General features: G+C 44.3%; 1 protein-coding gene across 4 annotated transcripts in view; it reads right to left on the bottom strand.

The window, feature by feature from the left end:
* The window catches only part of RASSF2 (Ras association domain family member 2), a 98063-nt gene that overhangs the window by 57694 nt on the left and 21265 nt on the right, over window positions 1-19104 (bottom strand). Inside the window, exons 1-3 of one of the 4 annotated variants that reach the window (XM_069766584.1) lie at window positions 18878-18939; window positions 18633-18690; window positions 13256-13346 (exon numbers count right to left, since the gene is read on the bottom strand). In XM_069766584.1, the coding sequence (XP_069622685.1) occupies window positions 13256-13346; window positions 18633-18690; window positions 18878-18892 (164 nt within the window). In that variant the 5' untranslated portion in view covers window positions 18893-18939. The other 3 variants (XM_069766586.1, XM_069766587.1, XM_069766585.1) reach the window with 3 other exon arrangements.

Raw genomic sequence — 19104 nt, 5'->3', positions numbered from 1 at the left:
ATATTCCCGCTGTTCGATAAGGACTCTGACTAGTAAATATCGTCCCGCTTTATCTTTCACTACATCTTGTATAGAGTATTCGAGGTCCTTATGAAACAAAATGGTTACCCCACGCTTCTTCTGTGAAAAGGAAGCCTCCAAGCACTCAAAAAAATGTCTATTACGCAGCGCTGGGCGACCTCTGCAAAGCCAGTGAGTTTCTTGTAAAAAAAGATGATATGCGGGCATAAGCGAGTAATATGGTCTAAAACTTTTCTGCTCTTTACCGGTCAATTCAGACCAGCCACATTCCAGGATAAAAGTTTGAGAGAGTCAATCTACTATATAATTGTCGAAGGGTCACTTCCGTCTTTCTGTCTGTCCTTCTGTCTGTCTTTCTGTCTGTCTGTCACGGATATTCATTGGTCGCGGCCTCTGTCTGTCATGGAATCCAAGTCGCTGATTGGTCGTGGCAAAACGCCCACAACCATTGCCACAACCAATCAGCGACGGCCACAGTCCGGTGGCAATATGGCCGCTCTTTCCTCCCCGCAGTCAGTGCCTGCTCCATACTCCCCTCCAGTCATTCAGTCAGCCCTCACACAGGGTTAATGCCAGCGTTACCGGAGCGCGGTGTAACGCACTCCGGTTACGCTGCTATTAACCCTGTGTATGCACTATCAATAGTAAAAAGATCTAATGTTACAAATAAGAATAATAAAAAAAAGGTTATTCTCACCCTCCGACATGGCGCGGTGTCCTCGGTAGTGCAAGCAGCAGGTTCCGGTGCTAAGGATGCTATGCGAGAAGGACCTGCCATGACGTCACGGTCATGTGACCGCGACGTCATCACAGGTCCTGCCCTCATACCAACCCTGGGACCGAAAGCTGCCACGTGCACCGCACACAGGCGACAAGACCTCAAGGGGCCCTCGGAAGGTGAGTATATGTTTATTTTTTATTTTTTAACCTGTTACATACTAAGAGCTAAGAGGAATGACTGTCTTTCACTAACTCGGGGATGCCAATGATCCGGAGATTGTTTCGACGACTCCAATTCTCCAAGTCATCGAATTTTTCCTGGAGCTTATCTATTGTATGGTCTCTGTCCTTTACTTGAGCAGCGTAGGATTGCATAGTATCCTCCAAATCGGAAATCCGCTGCTCTGACGCTGAGATTTTACTGGTGTGTTCAGTCAAATGGGATGTGATAGTTTCCAGCGAGGATTGGAAAGACTGAAGTCTGGCGTCAATCGCTGGCATGAGTTTCATCGTAATAAAAGCGGCAATGGCTTGCAGAGATTCCTCAGACAGGGCGGTATTAAAGTTCGGTGTTTAAGGAGATTTGGCAACCTGAGCTCTGGTTTAACAGATTTAGAGCTATCAGGGTTCACAAATTTATCCATGGGAGATGGAGAGGAGCATGTAGTCACAAGGTATGCATGTAAAAGGAGAGTTGGATGCTACAGCGGAGATTTAGCTGAAGCAGCTAACATAGTCTATATAATAGGTTTAGACATCAGAGAAAGCCGGGTAGGATTAGATCCAAATTGTTTAGTAAATATGAACAATAGGTAGGGCCAAGCAACAAACAGGCACAAGTACATCCCAGGTAGGGACGGGGTCAACCGCAATACGGAAGGCGAGCCTCAATGGGAAGGGGCTTTATCGTTATTTATCCAAGTACATGTAGGCCGGCGCAGTTATAAACAAGCAATAATCACTGCGTGGTATTTCCCACCAGAAATAACAGATAGAAAGTTCACATCAGTAGCAGGCCGTGTATTGGGAGATAGAATTTTAAGGTAAAAATCGACAGAAGCTTGTAATATGCAGCAGAAATCAGCAGAAGGCTCTAAAGGAATACAGAATGTGATATGCTACGTACAGTTGTTTCTGGATTAATAAACTGTTTTCAGCTGATCTATTCCAGACAGTCCTGGCCTGTTAGCGCTGCTTCTGTAAGGAAACTATAGTTTATGTCCATGATACAGCTCTGTGAAGGTTTGATGATAGGTCTTGATGCATTGATGACAGGTAATCTGAGAATATGCTTGCTTGGTAGATAACACTGGTTTACTCCCAGGAGATAAGACCTGTCACATCTGAGTGAGTGCACACTACAGTATCTCTCCTATGGGACTTCCTTCCTCAGCCTGCACCTCCCCCCTCTGCTCTCCTCCATACTGGCCTTCAGCTTACCAGGACGCAGGGTGGACTGCTGTAATAGATTATCTTGACCTCCTGCCTGCCCCGACACAGCTTGCACTAACCAAATAGTTCCATTTTAACCTCATCGGTCCACAGGACTTGTTTCCAAAATGTATCACGTTTGTTTAGAATTGTTTTTTGCATACTTCTGACACTGAATTTTATGGTGAGGATGCAGGAGAGGTTTTCTTCTAATGACTCTTCCATGAAGCCCATGTTTGTGCAGTTGTCTCTGAAGTTGAACAGTAGAACAATGTACTAAAACTCCAGAGTCTGCTAAATTTTTCTCAAGTTCTTTTGTAGTGAAGTGGGGGTTCTAGTTTGCGTCTCTAGTAATCCTACGAGCAGCTCTCCCTGAAATTTTGCTTGGTCTTCCAGACCATATCTTCACCTCCACTGTTCCTGTTAACTGCTGCCATTTCTTAATTACATTTCAAACTGAGGAAAAGGCAAAAACTCTTTGCTATCTTCTTATAGCCTTCTCCTGCTTTGTGAACCTCCACCATTTTCATTTTCAGAGTGTTAGGCAGCTGCTTCGAAGAACCGCTGGCTGCTGTTTTTTGGCACAAGGTTAGAGGAGAATGGATTTTTATTAAGCTGGGAAATGTGCATCACCTGGCCTTTCCTGATAATGATAGTGAACAAGCCATAACACAAACAGGCTAATTAAGGTTATCTGAGCACATAAATCTCCAACGATGCCCCAACTTTTGCCTCGGCCCAATTCACTTTTTGTAATTTTACAAATTAAAAAAACTGACAATTTTTTTGCCTGAAATACAAAGGAAATGTGTCATTTTTAACTTTAAGTCTATTAGAGATAATTTCATCTTGAACTTGCTTAACTGTTCACAATAAAAGGAATTTTGACCAGTGGTGCCCAAATTTTTACATGCCAATGTATGTTGTCGAATTCTGAAGACAGTTATTCTGTTCTCTATGGAATCATTTGATCATCTGTCCACATCTCTGTCCTTATAGACCTTCTCTATGGAATCATTTGATCATCTGTCCACATCTCTGTCCTTATAGACCTATCACCTCAGCTTATACAAAGGACCCTTCAATATATTATACTAACTAATGGGACTATAATATAGAGTATATCGTACAGTGGGTACTGAAGTATCTAGGTCACATCAGTCTTAGACATAGACAAATGACAACAGACTTGAAGGATGGTTACACTCTATCAGTGTACAATATTCTGCATATTTCTTGTCTTTCATTGTAGCAAGTAAAAGAATGTTCTACAAAATCACACTATAATTGTATGATGTCAAAGAAAATTAAAAAACAAAAAATAAAGAGAGGAAAAAAATCATTCCCATCCACAGACTGCGGATGAACGGACCCAAGGATAAATTACTATGTCATGTACATAACCTTTTGTCAAAGTTATTTTATTTTTATCCAAAGTCTGGACCAAGCAAGATATGGTGGTACAGAATCTTAGGAATTCTACTAGCAAAACAGAGGTGAAACTGCAAGCTCCTAAGCCATAATGCAAAATTTAAAAACAGACCCTTACATACTATGTACCGTTGCCGAAACTGGTGTCCCCTTATATAGCAGAGAAGCTTTTTGGGTCCCTCTTATTCCAGTGCCCAAGCACAACTACTACGTCTGCACCCACAATGGTTAGACCTTTCTTTCCCTTACCAAAGATCTCCAACATTTGGTAAAGCTACAGTAGCCTGATGTGATTGTGATGGTGTGTGGGGAATCATCCAGTCTATGCTCATATTTTGTTTTTAGGAGTGTTGTCTTCTTACTCTGTTTCATTCTGTGTATTCCCCATTTGGTCTAGTGTCTTAATTACCTTCCAAAAGGTTCAATAATTGAATTAGCTCAGTTACCATCTTCAGCCTGAATGTGTCCATGCCTCTTGATGAACCCTGCTGACTTTTCCAGACTGTCTATTCATGAACCCCCTGCTCTCCAAATTCCGTAAATCATACTCTGTAGTGCCTTGATCTCTGAGGAACTGTTCCCAGGTTTAGGGGGCCTGCAAACCATCTACCTAGGGGTCTACCTACCCCTGGATATAAGGAGGGAGCCTGAAGAGGACATAGAGACCAGTAACATAGATCCTTTGAGGGATGCTGAAGCTAAGGCCAGCACCCCAAAGAGACTTGGAGAAACCCTGATTACCCTGGAAAATACTGCTGGAGGATTGTAACTCATCTCCCGCGGCTTTTATTCTGTTACTGTATCCATTTTCCTGGACTATTGTATCTTCTGTATGGTGTATTATTTTATGGACCTTTTGGTTTGAATAGAATAAAAGGTTCTTGGGACTGTTCACTCATCTCTCGCTCTGTTGATTGTGTGATACCAGAGTAGAACCCCGTGACACTGATATTTGTTGGAGCATACAACAGCTGCAGGCTTATTCTATAGACTGTGTGGAGCAAACAGCCGATGGCGCTGTGTTAACTGTTAAGAGTTGGTTAATGTGTGGTGATGAGCGAGTGTACTCATTGCTCGGGTGACCTCCGAATATTTATGACTGCTCGGAGATTTAGTTTTCATTGGCAGCTAAATGATTTACAGCTACTAGCCTGCTTGATTACATGTGAGGATTCCCTAGCAACCACCACATGTACTCAGCCTGGCTAGTAGCTGTAAATCATTCAGCTGCTGTGATGAAAATTAAATCTCGGAGGTCACCCGAGCGTGCTCGAGAAAACCCGAGCAACTAGTACACTCGCTCATCACTATTAACGTGCAGTTCCTTTGAACACTGTACCGTATGACCTCTCAGCCTTGTTTGTCTCAGTTCTTTCTTGTATCTTCCACTTTGCAATATTACAGATAATGGATGCTATGTGTCCCAAGTAAACAATTCCCTTGCCCACAATGTCTGCGAGCTGATATTTCTGCAGAAAGTTGCAAGAACTGTTCACACAACTGTATTAATAGCCACATGGTTTTCAGGCAAAGCTGTGGTTTTGCTGCATTTTCTCCTATTGATTAAAAATGCAGAAAATAATAACCACATAAATACCTAAAACCACACACTAATTAAAAATCTTTTCTCTTTTAGAGGAATATTTGCCATTGACCAGTGGTTTAATATACGGTAATTGTTATTAGCTATATTTGAAAGTGGAGACATCATGAGCTAAAAATCACACTCATCCTGCAAAGCCACGCGAGCGCATCAATACTTGGCTGTGAATCCGCACCATACAGATTCACATGGCTGGCTATGAATTGTACAGAAGGGCTTGCTCTCACTCTAGGTAGACAACCTGTATCTCAGACAAGGAATGTAGGATGGATACATTGAGCATTGACATGTCCGACCACTTGGGAATTATACACATTTGTACTATAATTGATATTGTACTATTGCTGATATTCTGTTATGCAATCAGGTTTGTATTTTTCAAGTTTGTCCTTTGTCTCTCCCTGTAGTCCAGCTCTTATGCATGTAACCTCTCCCTGTAGTCCAGCTCTTATGCATGTAACCTCTCCTGCAGTCCAGCTCTTATGCATGCAACCTCTCCTGCAGTCCAGCTCTTATGCATGTAACCTCTCCCTGTATTCCAGCTCTTATGCATGCAACCTCTCCCTGTATTCCAGCTCTTATGCATGTAACCTCTCCCTGTAGTCCAGCTCTTATGCATGTAACCTCTCCTGCAGTCCAGCTCTTATGCATGCAACCTCTCCCTGTAGTCCAGCTCTTATGCATGCAACCTCTCCCTGTATTCCAGCTCTTATGCATGTAACCTCTCCCTGTATTCCAGCTCTTATGCATGTAACCTCTCCCTGTAGTCCAGCTCTTATGCATGCAACCTCTCCCTGCAGTCCAGCTCTTATGCATGTAACCTCTCCCTGTAGTCCAGCTCTAATGCATGCAACCTCTCCCTGTATTCCAGCTCTTATGCATGTAACCTCTCCCAGTATTCCAGCTCTTATGCATGTAACCTCTCCCTGTATTCCAGCTCTTATGCATGTAACCTCTCCCTGTAGTCCAGCTCTTATGCATGTAACCTCTCCCTGTAGTCCAGCTCTTATGCATGTAACCTCTCCCTGCAGTCCAGCTCTTATGCATGTAACCTCTCCCTGTATTCCAGCTCTTATGCATGTAACTTCTCCCTGTAGTCCAGCTCTTATGCATGTAACCTCTCCCTGCAGTCCAGCTCTTATGCATGTAACCTCTCCCTGTAGTCCAGCTCTTATGCATGTAACCTCTCCCTGTAGTCCAGCTCTTATGCATGTAACCTCTCCCTGTAGTCCTACTCTTATGCATGTAACCTCTCCCTGCAGTCCAGCTCTTATGCATGTAACCTCTCCCTGTAGTCCAGCTCTTATGCATGTAACCTCTCCCTGTAGTCCAGCTCTTATGCATGTAACCTCTCCCTGCAGTCCTACTCTTATGCATGTAACCTCTCCCTGTAGCCCAGCTCTTATGCATGTAACCTCTCCCTGCAGTCCTACTCTTATGCATGTAACCTCTCCCTGTAGTCCAGCTCTTATGCATGTAACTTCTCCCTGTAGTCCAGCTCTTATGCATGTAACCTCTCCCTGCAGTCCAGCTCTTATGCATGTAACCTCTCCCTGCAGTCCAGCTCTTATGCATGTAACCTCTCCCTGTAGTCCAGCTCTTATGCATGTAACCTCTCCCTGTAGTCCTACTCTTATGCATGTAACCTCTCCCTGCAGTCCAGCTCTTATGCATGTAACCTCTCCCTGTAGTCCAGCTCTTATGCATGTAACCTCTCCCTGTAGTCCAGCTCTTATGCATGTAACCTCTCCCTGCAGTCCTACTCTTATGCATGTAACCTCTCCCTGTAACCCAGCTCTTATGCATGTAACCTCTCCCTGTAGCCCAGCTCTTATGCATGTAACCTCTCCCTGTAGTCCAGCTCTTATGCATGTAACCTCTCCCTGTAGTCCTACTCTTATGCATGTAACCTCTCCCTGTAGTCCAGCTCTTATGCATGTAACCTCTCCCTGCAGTCCTACTCTTATGCATGTAACCTCTCCCTGTAGTCCAGCTCTTATGCATGTAACTTCTCCCTGTAGTCCAGCTCTTATGCATGTAACCTCTCCCTGTAGTCCAGCTCTTATGCATGTAACCTCTCCCTGTATTCCAGCTCTAATGCATGCAACCTCTCCCTGTATTCCAGCTCTTATGCATGTAACCTCTCCCAGTATTCCAGCTCTTATGCATGTAACCTCTCCCTGCAGTCCAGCTCTTATGCATGTAACCTCTCCCTGTAGTCCAGCTCTTATGCATGTAACCTCTCCCTGCAGTCCTACTCTTATGCATGTAACCTCTCCCTGTATTCCAGCTCTTATGCATGTAAATTCTCCCTGTAGTCCAGCTCTTATGCATGTAACCTCTCCCTGCAGTCCAGCTCTTATGCATGTAACCTCTCCCTGTAGTCCAGCTCTAATGCATGTAACCTCTCCCTGTAGTCCAGCTCTTATGCATGCAACCTCTCCCTGTAGTCCAGCTCTTATGCATGTAACCTCTCCCTGTAGTCCAGCTCTTATGCATGCAACCTCTCCCTGTAGTCCAGCTCTTATGCATGTAACCTCTCCCTGTAGTCCTACTCTTATGCATGTAACCTCTCCCTGTAACCCAGCTCTTATGCATGTAACCTCTCCCTGCAGTCCTACTCTTATGCATGTAACCTCTCCCTGTAGTCCAGCTCTTATGCATGTAACCTCTCCCTGTAGTCCAGCTCTAATGCATGCAACCTCTCCTGCAGTCCAGCTCTAATGCATGCAACCTCTCCCTGTAGTCCAGCTCTTATGCATGCAACCTCTCCCTGTAGTCCAGCTCTTATGCATGTAACCTCTCCCTGTAGTCCAGCTCTTATGCATGTAACCTCTCCCTGCAGTCCTACTCTTATGCATGTAACCTCTCCCTGTAGTCCAGCTCTTATGCATGTAACTTCTCCCTGTAGTCCAGCTCTTATGCATGTAACCTCTCCCTGCAGTCCAGCTCTTATGCATGTAACCTCTCCCTGTAGTCCTACTCTTATGCATGTAACCTCTCCCTGTAGTCCAGCTCTTATGCATGTAACCTCTCCCTGTAGTCCAGCTCTTATGCATGCAACCTCTCCCTGTAGTCCAGCTCTTATGCATGTAACCTCTCCCTGTAGTCCTACTCTTATGCATGTAACCTCTCCCTGTAGTCCTACTCTTATGCATGTAACCTCTCCCTGTAGTCCAGCTCTTATGCATGTAACCTCTCCCTGTAGTCCAGCTCTTATGCATGTAACCTCTCCCTGCAGTCCTACTCTTATGCATGTAACCTCTCCCTGTAGTCCAGCTCTTATGCATGTAACTTCTCCCTGTAGTCCAGCTCTTATGCATGTAACCTCTCCCTGTAGTCCAGCTCTTATGCATGTAACCTCTCCCTGTAGTCCTACTCTTATGCATGTAACCTCTCCCTGTAACCCAGCTCTTATGCATGTAACCTCTCCCTGCAGTCCTACTCTTATGCATGTAACCTCTCCCTGTAGTCCAGCTCTTATGCATGTAACCTCTCCCTGTAGTCCAGCTCTAATGCATGCAACCTCTCCTGCAGTCCAGCTCTAATGCATGCAACCTCTCCCTGTAGTCCAGCTCTTATGCATGCAACCTCTCCCTGCAGTCCAGCTCTTATGCATGTAACCTCTCCCTGTAGTCCAGCTCTTATGCATGTAACCTCTCCCTGTAGTCCTACTCTTATGCATGTAACCTCTCCCTGTAGCCCAGCTCTTATGCATGTAACCTCTCCCTGCAGTCCTACTCTTATGCATGTAATCTCTCCCTGTAGTCCAGCTCTTATGCATGTAACCTCTCCCTGTAGTCCAGCTCTTATGCATGCAACCTCTCCCTGTATTCCAGCTCTTATGCATGTAACCTCTCCCTGTAGTCCAGCTCTTATGCATGCAACCTCTCCCTGTAGTCCAGCTCTTATGCATGCAACCTCTCCCTGCAGTCCAGCTCTTATGCATATAACCTCTCCCTGTAGTCCAGCTCTAATGCATGCAACCTCTCCCTGTAGTCCAGCTCTTATGCATGCAACCTCTCCCTGTATTCCAGCTCTTATGCATGTAACCTCTCCCAGTATTCCAGCTCTTATGCATGTAACCTCTCCCTGTATTCCAGCTCTTATGCATGTAACCTCTCCCTGTAGTCCAGCTCTTATGCATGTAACCTCTCCCTGTAGTCCTACTCTTATGCATGTAACCTCTCCCTGCAGTCCAGCTCTTATGCATGTAACCTCTCCCTGTAGTCCAGCTCTTATGCATGTAACCTCTCCCTGTAGTCCAGCTCTTATGCATGTAACCTCTCCCTGCAGTCCTACTCTTATGCATGTAACCTCTCCCTGTAGCCCAGCTCTTATGCATGTAACCTCTCCCTGCAGTCCTACTCTTATGCATGTAACCTCTCCCTGTAGTCCAGCTCTTATGCATGTAACTTCTCCCTGTAGTCCAGCTCTTATGCATGTAACCTCTCCCTGCAGTCCAGCTCTTATGCATGTAACCTCTCCCTGCAGTCCAGCTCTTATGCATGTAACCTCTCCCTGTAGTCCAGCTCTTATGCATGTAACCTCTCCCTGTAGTCCTACTCTTATGCATGTAACCTCTCCCTGCAGTCCAGCTCTTATGCATGTAACCTCTCCCTGTAGTCCAGCTCTTATGCATGTAACCTCTCCCTGTAGTCCAGCTCTTATGCATGTAACCTCTCCCTGCAGTCCTACTCTTATGCATGTAACCTCTCCCTGTAGCCCAGCTCTTATGCATGTAACCTCTCCCTGTAGCCCAGCTCTTATGCATGTAACCTCTCCCTGCAGTCCTACTCTTATGCATGTAACCTCTCCCTGTAGTCCAGCTCTTATGCATGTAACTTCTCCCTGTAGTCCAGCTCTTATGCATGTAACCTCTCCCTGCAGTCCAGCTCTTATGCATGTAACCTCTCCCTGTAGTCCAGCTCTTATGCATGTAACCTCTCCCTGCAGTCCAGCTCTTATGCATGTAACCTCTCCCTGTAGTCCAGCTCTTATGCATGTAACCTCTCCCTGTATTCCAGCTCTAATGCATGCAACCTCTCCCTGTATTCCAGCTCTTATGCATGTAAATTCTCCCTGTAGTCCAGCTCTTATGCATGTAACCTCTCCCAGTATTCCAGCTCTTATGCATGTAACCTCTCCCTGTATTCCAGCTCTTATGCATGTAACCTCTCCCTGCAGTCCAGCTCTTATGCATGTAACCTCTCCCTGTAGTCCAGCTCTTATGCATGTAACCTCTCCCTGCAGTCCTACTCTTATGCATGTAACCTCTCCCTGTATTCCAGCTCTTATGCATGTAAATTCTCCCTGTAGTCCAGCTCTTATGCATGTAACCTCTCCCTGCAGTCCAGCTCTTATGCATGTAACCTCTCCCTGTAGTCCAGCTCTAATGCATGTAACCTCTCCCTGTAGTCCAGCTCTTATGCATGCAACCTCTCCCTGTAGTCCAGCTCTTATGCATGTAACCTCTCCCTGTAGTACAGCTCTTATGCATGCAACCTCTCCCTGTAGTCCAGCTCTTATGCATGTAACCTCTCCCTGTAGTCCAGCTCTAATGCATGCAACCTCTCCTGCAGTCCAGCTCTAATGCATGCAACCTCTCCCTGTAGTCCAGCTCTTATGCATGCAACCTCTCCCTGTATTCCAGCTCTTATGCATGTAACCTCTCCCAGTATTCCAGCTCTTATGCATGTAACCTCTCCCTGTATTCCAGCTCTTATGCATGTAACCTCTCCCTGTAGTCCAGCTCTTATGCATGTAACCTCTCCCTGTAGTCCTACTCTTATGCATGTAACCTCTCCCTGTAGCCCAGCTCTTATGCATGTAACCTCTCCCTGCAGTCCTACTCTTATGCATGTAACCTCTCCCTGTAGTCCAGCTCTTATGCATGTAACTTCTCCCTGTAGTCCAGCTCTTATGCATGTAACCTCTCCCTGCAGTCCAGCTCTTATGCATGTAACCTCTCCCTGTAGTCCAGCTCTTATGCATGTAACCTCTCCCTGTAGTCCTACTCTTATGCATGTAACCTCTCCCTGTAGCCCAGCTCTTATGCATGTAACCTCTCCCTGCAGTCCTACTCTTATGCATGTAACCTCTCCCTGTATTCCAGCTTTTATGCATGTAACCTCTCCCTGTATTCCAGCTCTTATGCATGTAACCTCTCCCTGTAGTCCAGATCTTAAGCATGCAACCTCTCCTGCAGTCCAGCTCTTACGCATGCAACCTCTCCTGCAGTCCAGCTCTTACGCATGCAACCTCTCCTGCAGTCCAGCTCTTACGCATGCAACCTCTCCCTGTAGTCCAGCTCTTATGCATGTAACCTCTCCCTGTAGTCCAGATCTTATGCATGCAACCTCTCCTGCAGTCCAGCTCTTACGCATGCAACCTCTCCTGCAGTCCAGCTCTTATGCATGTAACCTCTCCCTGTAGTCCAGCTCTAATGCATGTAACCTCTTCCTGTAGTCCAGCTCTTATGCATGTAACCTCTCCTGCAGTCCAGCTCTTATACATGTAACTTCTCCCTTTTTCCTCTTGTCCAGTTTCTCACGATCCCCTCTTAACATCTCAATGCTAAGTATCATCTTTTTCACCTGCTGTTACTGCATCCGTAATACTAGAATTAGACGTGCCAGATTCTGTAATTCATAATGAATTTGGAGCTTGTGAAAAGTGGCATACGCCCCTGTCCACCCTCACCTCAATCTTACTCCAGTCAGGGACTACAAAATATATCTAGCATAAGGCATAGCACAGCTCATCATGAATTAGATGAGCTGTGGCATCATGCCCCGGTTCAGGCCCCATTCTTCCCAGCTCTGTTGAAATTGGCAAGGCTGGGCAAAAATGGTGCACAAGGCCAAAAGTCACAAAATGTTTGCACAACCCGCAGTTGTGTTTTAGACTCTTAAGTGTTTTATGCCCGATTTCTGGTGAAAACATTTTAATGAATCAAGGCCTATGTGTCCAGGATGACCAGATCATGGTAGATCTCCCATGGCTTCTCCTTGCCCCATTTCTTTGACTGACAAGTCTCTCCCCATATGTGTGACCATCGCAGACATCAGATTTTCAACAGATCTTGACAAAATCTGCCAATGATCTGCATACAAATATCTTTATGGCCAGCTTAAGGCCAGATTCAGGCAATCGCATACAGACCATAATGCCCAGACCCTTACTTATAGCCTCATATATCATAGAATGTTAGGGTTGGAAGGGACCTCCAGGGTCATCGTGTCTAACCCCCTGCTCAATGCAGGATTCACTAAACCATCTCAGATGGATGTTTATAGCGTCTCTGTTTAAGGGCTTGTTTTCACTTGCGAGGAACACGTCCGTGTCTCGCATGTGGAAACGAAGCTCTGGTGCCGGCACTCCGGAGCGGAGCGTGCGGCTCCATGTGTTGCTATGCGGCCGCACGCTCCGCTCCACGGTGCCGGCGCCAGAGCTTTGTTTCCACATGCGAGACACGGACGTGTTCCTCGCAAGTGAAAACAAGCCCTAAAGACTTCCATTGAAGGAGAAATATGCAAATATGAGGCCATAAATTTGGCCAGGAATTGCAGTCTATACATGGACCATGAAATACAGCCATCTGTCATGTATGCCTATGAAGCTGTTGAGTTCAGGTGAGGAGACCTGTACCGGTTCATGCATCATGGGCCGTAATAGGACCCCGAAATATGGAGGTGTGGATCCAACCCAACACAGGTGAGATTTCTAATTGGCAAACGCTAAGGCTAGGAGGTGTACATATTCCTAATGCATAGCAGCTCCTTCCATTCATAACGTGCTAGCTCACAGTTTTCCCCCATTTTATGTTCTAAGATGTGTCTAGGACGTAGATGATTTTCCATTGAATTTACTCTTTAAAAAGGAAGGGTTTTTGTATTTTTTTGTATAGAAGCTGCTACTTTTTTCACTATTCACTAGTTGTTGTCCACAACATCCAAGGGCAAAAGATAAAAAATATTTATTAGCGCATTAATAGAGTATACTGAGGTTAGATGATGAGACCGGAAGGTTTCAATAGGAAAAACTCACTTGGAAATGTACTTGTCCTTCCCGCAGGGAACTAGTGATGTGTCAAGCAAATGCTCCATGTGTTCATCCCTTGGTTTACGGGAGGGAGAGCCTGAAAGAGAAAAGTATCAGGTAGCCATGAATATTCCAGTATAATCTAGGTCAGGAACATTCATCATTAGAGACTGGTAATATCAAGTGATGTTAAAGGAAAAGGGATCATGGTCGTTTGGCCACATGATACAAGCACTTTGGCCCAATTTATCAGAGTCTCCATAGTGCCCCTATAACAATCACAACTGGAAAACCATTATTACACATGTGAATTATAGGAGTATACGGTATATCTGCATAAGTGTTGATAACAAAAAAATCTAGTTAGGATGAAGTGAAATTGTCTAAAACTGGGATAGAATCGTCTAAGAACAGCCATATTTGTAGTCTTGACAAAAGCGGAATACTCAACTTCCAGTATATACATAGTACTGGTATACTGGGTGGAAAATGCCCTTTAAAGGGTTGTCCTGCTGTGAGCATCAGCGCACTAGTCTGCCAAATACACTAGTTTTGAACTATTGCCCTTATACATCTATTTTTAATGTCTTCTCACAGTCATTGTACCAAGTGAGGATTACAACCTAATTGTACAATTGTCTCCTGTACTGTCACATTGGCCATGAAGACCAATCTGAGGACAGCAGGTTATAGGATATATAGCGGGACACGATACTGTATACATAGTTTTCTTTGTTTTTGTTTTATGCCTCCTTTAATCCATATTTATATTGGACTTCGAGCAGTTCAGTGGGTGATCTCTCTAACATACAATACCGTACAAAAGTTTTAGGCAGGTGTGAAAAATGCAAATTAAGAATTGCTTTAAAAAAAAAATAGAAGTGTTAATAGTTTATTTTTATTAACAAACTAAATGCAAAGTGAATAAAAAAAGAAACTAAATCAAATCAATATTTGATATGTTGCACAGTTTTTGAAGGAACTCAGCAGGGAGGTTGTTGCAAGCATCTTGGAGAACCAACCACAGATCTACTGTGGATGGCTCTTGCACAAATTTCTCCATGTAATCCTTGACAGACTCGATGATCTTGAGGTCAGAGCGCTGTATGGGCCGTATCATCAATTTCAGGAACCCTTGTTCTTCTGAACAATGGAGATTGTTTTATGGGGTCAATGTCCTTAAGAACTGTCATTGTTGTGTTGCAGAATAGTTTTTTTTTGTTTTTTTTAACCGAAACCTCATTGATGGTATTGCATGATGGACATTTTCCCTATATACCTGAATATAAGCTGAGTTTTTCAGCACCTTTTTTTTGTGCTGAAAACACCCTCCTCGGCTTATACTTGAGTGAGGGTCCCAGAAGACAGAGGAGGAGCGTCAGAGCATCGGGTCGCAGGAGCCAGCTGCTGTGGCTAAAGCCTGTGCCCGCTGCTAAAGAGCAATGAATATTCACTTCTCTCCACTCCCATAGGCATGGAGGGCAGTGAATATTCATTCCCTTAAATAGTGGACACATGGGCCTGGCGGCTGCAGGAAGCCAGGGGCTGCCACTTTGTGCGCGGTCACAGATAAATGAATATTCACTGCTAGTGCAGTGAATATCCATTTCACTTTGGCAGTGGGCACACGACCGCTGTAGCAGCTGGCACCAGAACAAGACGCTGCAAGGGAGCATAGGGACGTTAATTAAGATAGTTTATTTTTTTAATGTTTTTCTGATGGGGCCCATGCAGACCAGGATAGGGTTGAGGAGTCATGCAGATCAGGATGGGAATGAGGGGGCCATGCAGACCAGAAAGGGGATGAGGCGGCCGTGCAGACCAGAAAGAGGATGAGGGGGCCGTGCAGACCAGAAAGGGGATGAGGAGGGGTCGTGCAGACCAGGATGGAGATGAGGAGGACAAAGCATACTCTGCTTACAGTTGTGGCCAAAAGTATTGACACCCCTTCAATTCTGTCAGATAATACTCAGTTTCTTCCTGAAAATGATTGCAAACACAAATTATTTGGTATTATTATCTTCATTTAATTTGTCTTAAATGAAAAAACACAAAAAGAATTGTCCTAAAGCCAAATTGGATATAATTCCACACCAAACATAAAAAAGGGGGTGGACAAAAGTATTGGCACTGTTCGAAAAATCATGTGATGCTTCTCTAATTGGTGTAATTAACAGCACCTGTAACTTACCTGTGGCACCTAACAGGTGTTGGCAATAACAAATCACACTTGCAGCCAGTTGACATGGATTAAAGTTGACTCACCCACTGTTCTGTGTCCTTGTGTGTACCACATTGAGCATGGAGAAAAGAAAGAAGACCAAAGAACTGTCTGAGGACTTGAGAAACCAAATTGTGAAGAACCATGAGCAATCTCAAGGCTACAAGTCCATCTCCAAAGACCTGAATGTTCCTGTGTCTACCGTGCGCAGTGTCATCAAGTTTAAAGCCCATGGCACTGTGGCTAACCTACCTAGATGTGGACGGAAAAGAAAAATTGACAAGAGATTTCAACGCAAGATTGTGCGGATGTTGGATAAAGAACCAAGACTAACATCCAAACAGGTTCAAGCTGCCCTGCAGTCCGAGGGTACAACAGTGTCAACCCGTACTATCCGTTGGCGTCTGAATGAAAAGGTACTGTATGATGGGAGACCCAGGAAGACCCCACTTCTTACACCGAGACATAAAAAAGCCAGGCTGGAGTTTGCCAAAACTTACCTGAAAAAGCCTAAAACGTTTTGGAAGAATGTTCTCTGGTCAGATGAGACAAAAGTAGAGCTTTTTGGGCAAAGGCATCAACATAGAGTTTACAGGAGAAAAAAGAGGCATTCAAAGAAAAGAACACGGTCCCTACAGTCAAACATGGCGGAGGTTCCCTGATGTTTTGGGGTTGCTTTGCTGCCTCTGGCACTGGACTGCTTGACCGTGTGCATGGCATTATGAAGTCTGAAGACTACCAACAAATTTTGCAGCATAATGTAGGGCCCAGTGTGAGAAAGCTGGGTCTCCCTCAGAGGTCATGGGTCTTCCAGCGGGACAATGACCCAAAACACACTTCAAAAAGGACTAGAAAATGGTTTGAGAGAAAGCACTGGAGACTTCTAAGGTGGCCAGCAATGAGTCCAGACCTGAATCCCATAGAACACCTGTGGAGAGATCTAAAAATGGCAGTTTGGAGAAGGCAACCTTCAAATATCAGGGACCTGGAGCAGTTTGCCAAAGAAGAATGGTCTAAAATTCCAGCAGAGCATTGTAAAAAACTCATTGATGGTTACCGGAAGCGGTTGGTCGCAGTTATTTTGGCTAAAGGTTCTGCAACCAAGTATTAGGCTGAGGGTGCCAATACTTTTGTCTGGCCCATTTTTGGAGTTTTGTGTGAAATGATCAATGTTTTGCTTTATGTTTCATTCTCTTTTGTGTTTTTTCATTTAAGACAAATTAAATGAAGATAATACCAAAGAATTTGTGATTGCAATCATTTTCAGGAAGAAACTGAGTATTATCTGACAGAATTGTAGGGGTGTCAATACTTTTGGCCACAACTGTATATTCGAGTCAATACGTTTTCCCAGTTTTTGTGGTAAAATTAGGTGCTTTGGCTTATACTCGGGTCGGCTTATACTCGAGTATATATGGTAAACGTCTATATATTTCTGAGCATTGTGGAAACTAGTGATGAGCGAACATGCTTGGGATAAGGTGTTATCCGAGCATGAATGGGTGCTAACTGAGCATCTTCAGCGTGCTCGAATAATATGTTCGTGTCCCTGCACCTGCATGCCTCGCGGCTGTTCGACAGCTGCAGTACATGCAGGGATTGCCTAACAAACAGGGAATTCATGCATGTGTTGCAGCTGTTGACCGACTGCGAGACATGCAGGCGCAGAGACACAAACATATTATTTGAGCACGCCGAAGATACTCGGTTAGCACCCGAGCGTGCTCTGATAACACCTTATCCGAGCATGTTCGCTCAACACTAGTGGACACCAACAAGTCGCCAGTGTAGAGGACTGTAGATGCAGTGCTCGCACAAGTAAACAGTGCAGCTGATGAAAGTCACGTTATGCTTACTCGTCTTGGAAATCTGAAGCAGCAATATTAGCTCAAAACTGGCAGCAATCATTGGTACACCCATCTATACATCCATGGTTCAGATGAGTTTGGTCAGAAGTTGTCTACTCTTCATGGAAGATTTGCAGCCAAAAATCTTTAACATGGAAATAAAGCCAAGCGACTTAACTATGCATGATAACACAAGAACTGGGTGCAGAAAAATGTCAGTAGGAGCTCTGGACTGATGGGTCAAAATTTGAAATATCTGCCTGTAAACAGAAGCTGCTTGTTCTCTGAAGAGAGACACAAAAGTGAGTGTCTGTAGGAACAGTGAAGCATGGTGGAAGTTCCTTGCAAGTTTGGGTTGCATTTCCACATATTGAGTTGAGGATTTGGTTAAGATTAATAGAGTCTTCAAGGCTAACAAATACAGGCAAATACTTATCCATCATGCAATACCATCAAGGAGGTGTCTGATTGGCTTGAAATTTATGCTAAAGCAGAATAATGACCCCAAACATCCAGCTAATCTTATAAGAACCATCTTCAGTGTAAAGAAGAACAAGGTGTCCCGGAAGTGATTATATGGACCCCACACAGCCCTGAACTCTTCATCATGGAGTCTGTCTAGGATTACATGAAGAGAAAGAACGATTTGCACAATCGATATGTACAAAAGATCTGTGGTTAGTTCTCCAAGATATTTGGAACCACCTTCCTGCCAAGTTCTTTCAAACACTGTGTGCATTCCTACCTAAAAGAATTGATGCAATTTTGAAGGCTATGGGTGGTCACACAAAAAATTGATTTGATTTAGTTTTCTCTTTTCTTCATTCCCTTTGCATACTGTTAATAGATAAAAATGAACTTTCTACACTTGCATTTTTGTAAAGCAGTATTACTTTTCCACGCCTTCCTACAACATTTGCACAGTAATATCACCAATAAGACCACCCAATGGACTCCTAAACCAGAGTGAGATGGATTTAACATGAAAAATTATTATTACAAGCTCACATATCAATCTGTTCATCTCCCCCTGCTATAGAGCAAACTGACCAAAGATAGGACTGCATGTCCAACTTTACTGGTTCCAACAAGCTCCTGCGTGTTACAGCCCTTTATTCAGACTCCATGACACATTTTAAGACACTAACGTACATTCCAATAACTGGACAATCCTTTCTGCGTATTGTTTTCAGCAGCTAGCAAAATATGGAGAAGATGGCGCAGCTCCAGAAATTATTTATTGCCGATCACGGCAGTTTATCTCCCATACTCATCAATGTATGGCGCTGCGATGATCAGTCGGTCCTTTGCTTACATCCAGCCGCTGCCAGAGAAGATATCAGCTGATCCCCATCGATCTCATACTGATTATTCTACAAATAAGTCATCAATAGTTTAATCCCAGGCAACATCTTTAAGAATAGGACAGAGATTAAAGAAAATATATTGCAAAAGTTCCAAAGCTTTGAAGTACCATAGATATAGAAAGAATGTAAAAAGTACTAATAAACTAAAAAGCAATGCTATTGTAGAAATTTCCAGAAACCCTAATGCAATTACCTGTCCCAAGATCATGTGGCTGATTGGAAAGCCTTGGTCTAATACCCTCCACAGATGTGTGGACTGCAGCGTGTAGCGACGAGGTTAGAATTTATGGACTTTCTAAATTGTATTACACTTCCTGTTTTCAGACATGAAACTATAGATGTGGCCTGTCATCGAGTCCTGTGATAGTCACTTCCTTCCTAAAGTCACAGAGCTTCCTTTCTTACATGCAAATGACAGAG

This window comes from Ranitomeya imitator, chromosome 4 (genome assembly GCF_032444005.1).
Source record: "Ranitomeya imitator isolate aRanImi1 chromosome 4, aRanImi1.pri, whole genome shotgun sequence".
In the NCBI taxonomy this organism is placed as follows: Eukaryota; Metazoa; Chordata; class Amphibia; order Anura; family Dendrobatidae; genus Ranitomeya; species Ranitomeya imitator.
Note: the sequence above shows the minus strand (reverse complement) of the source record. Positions and strands in the feature narration are given on the sequence as shown.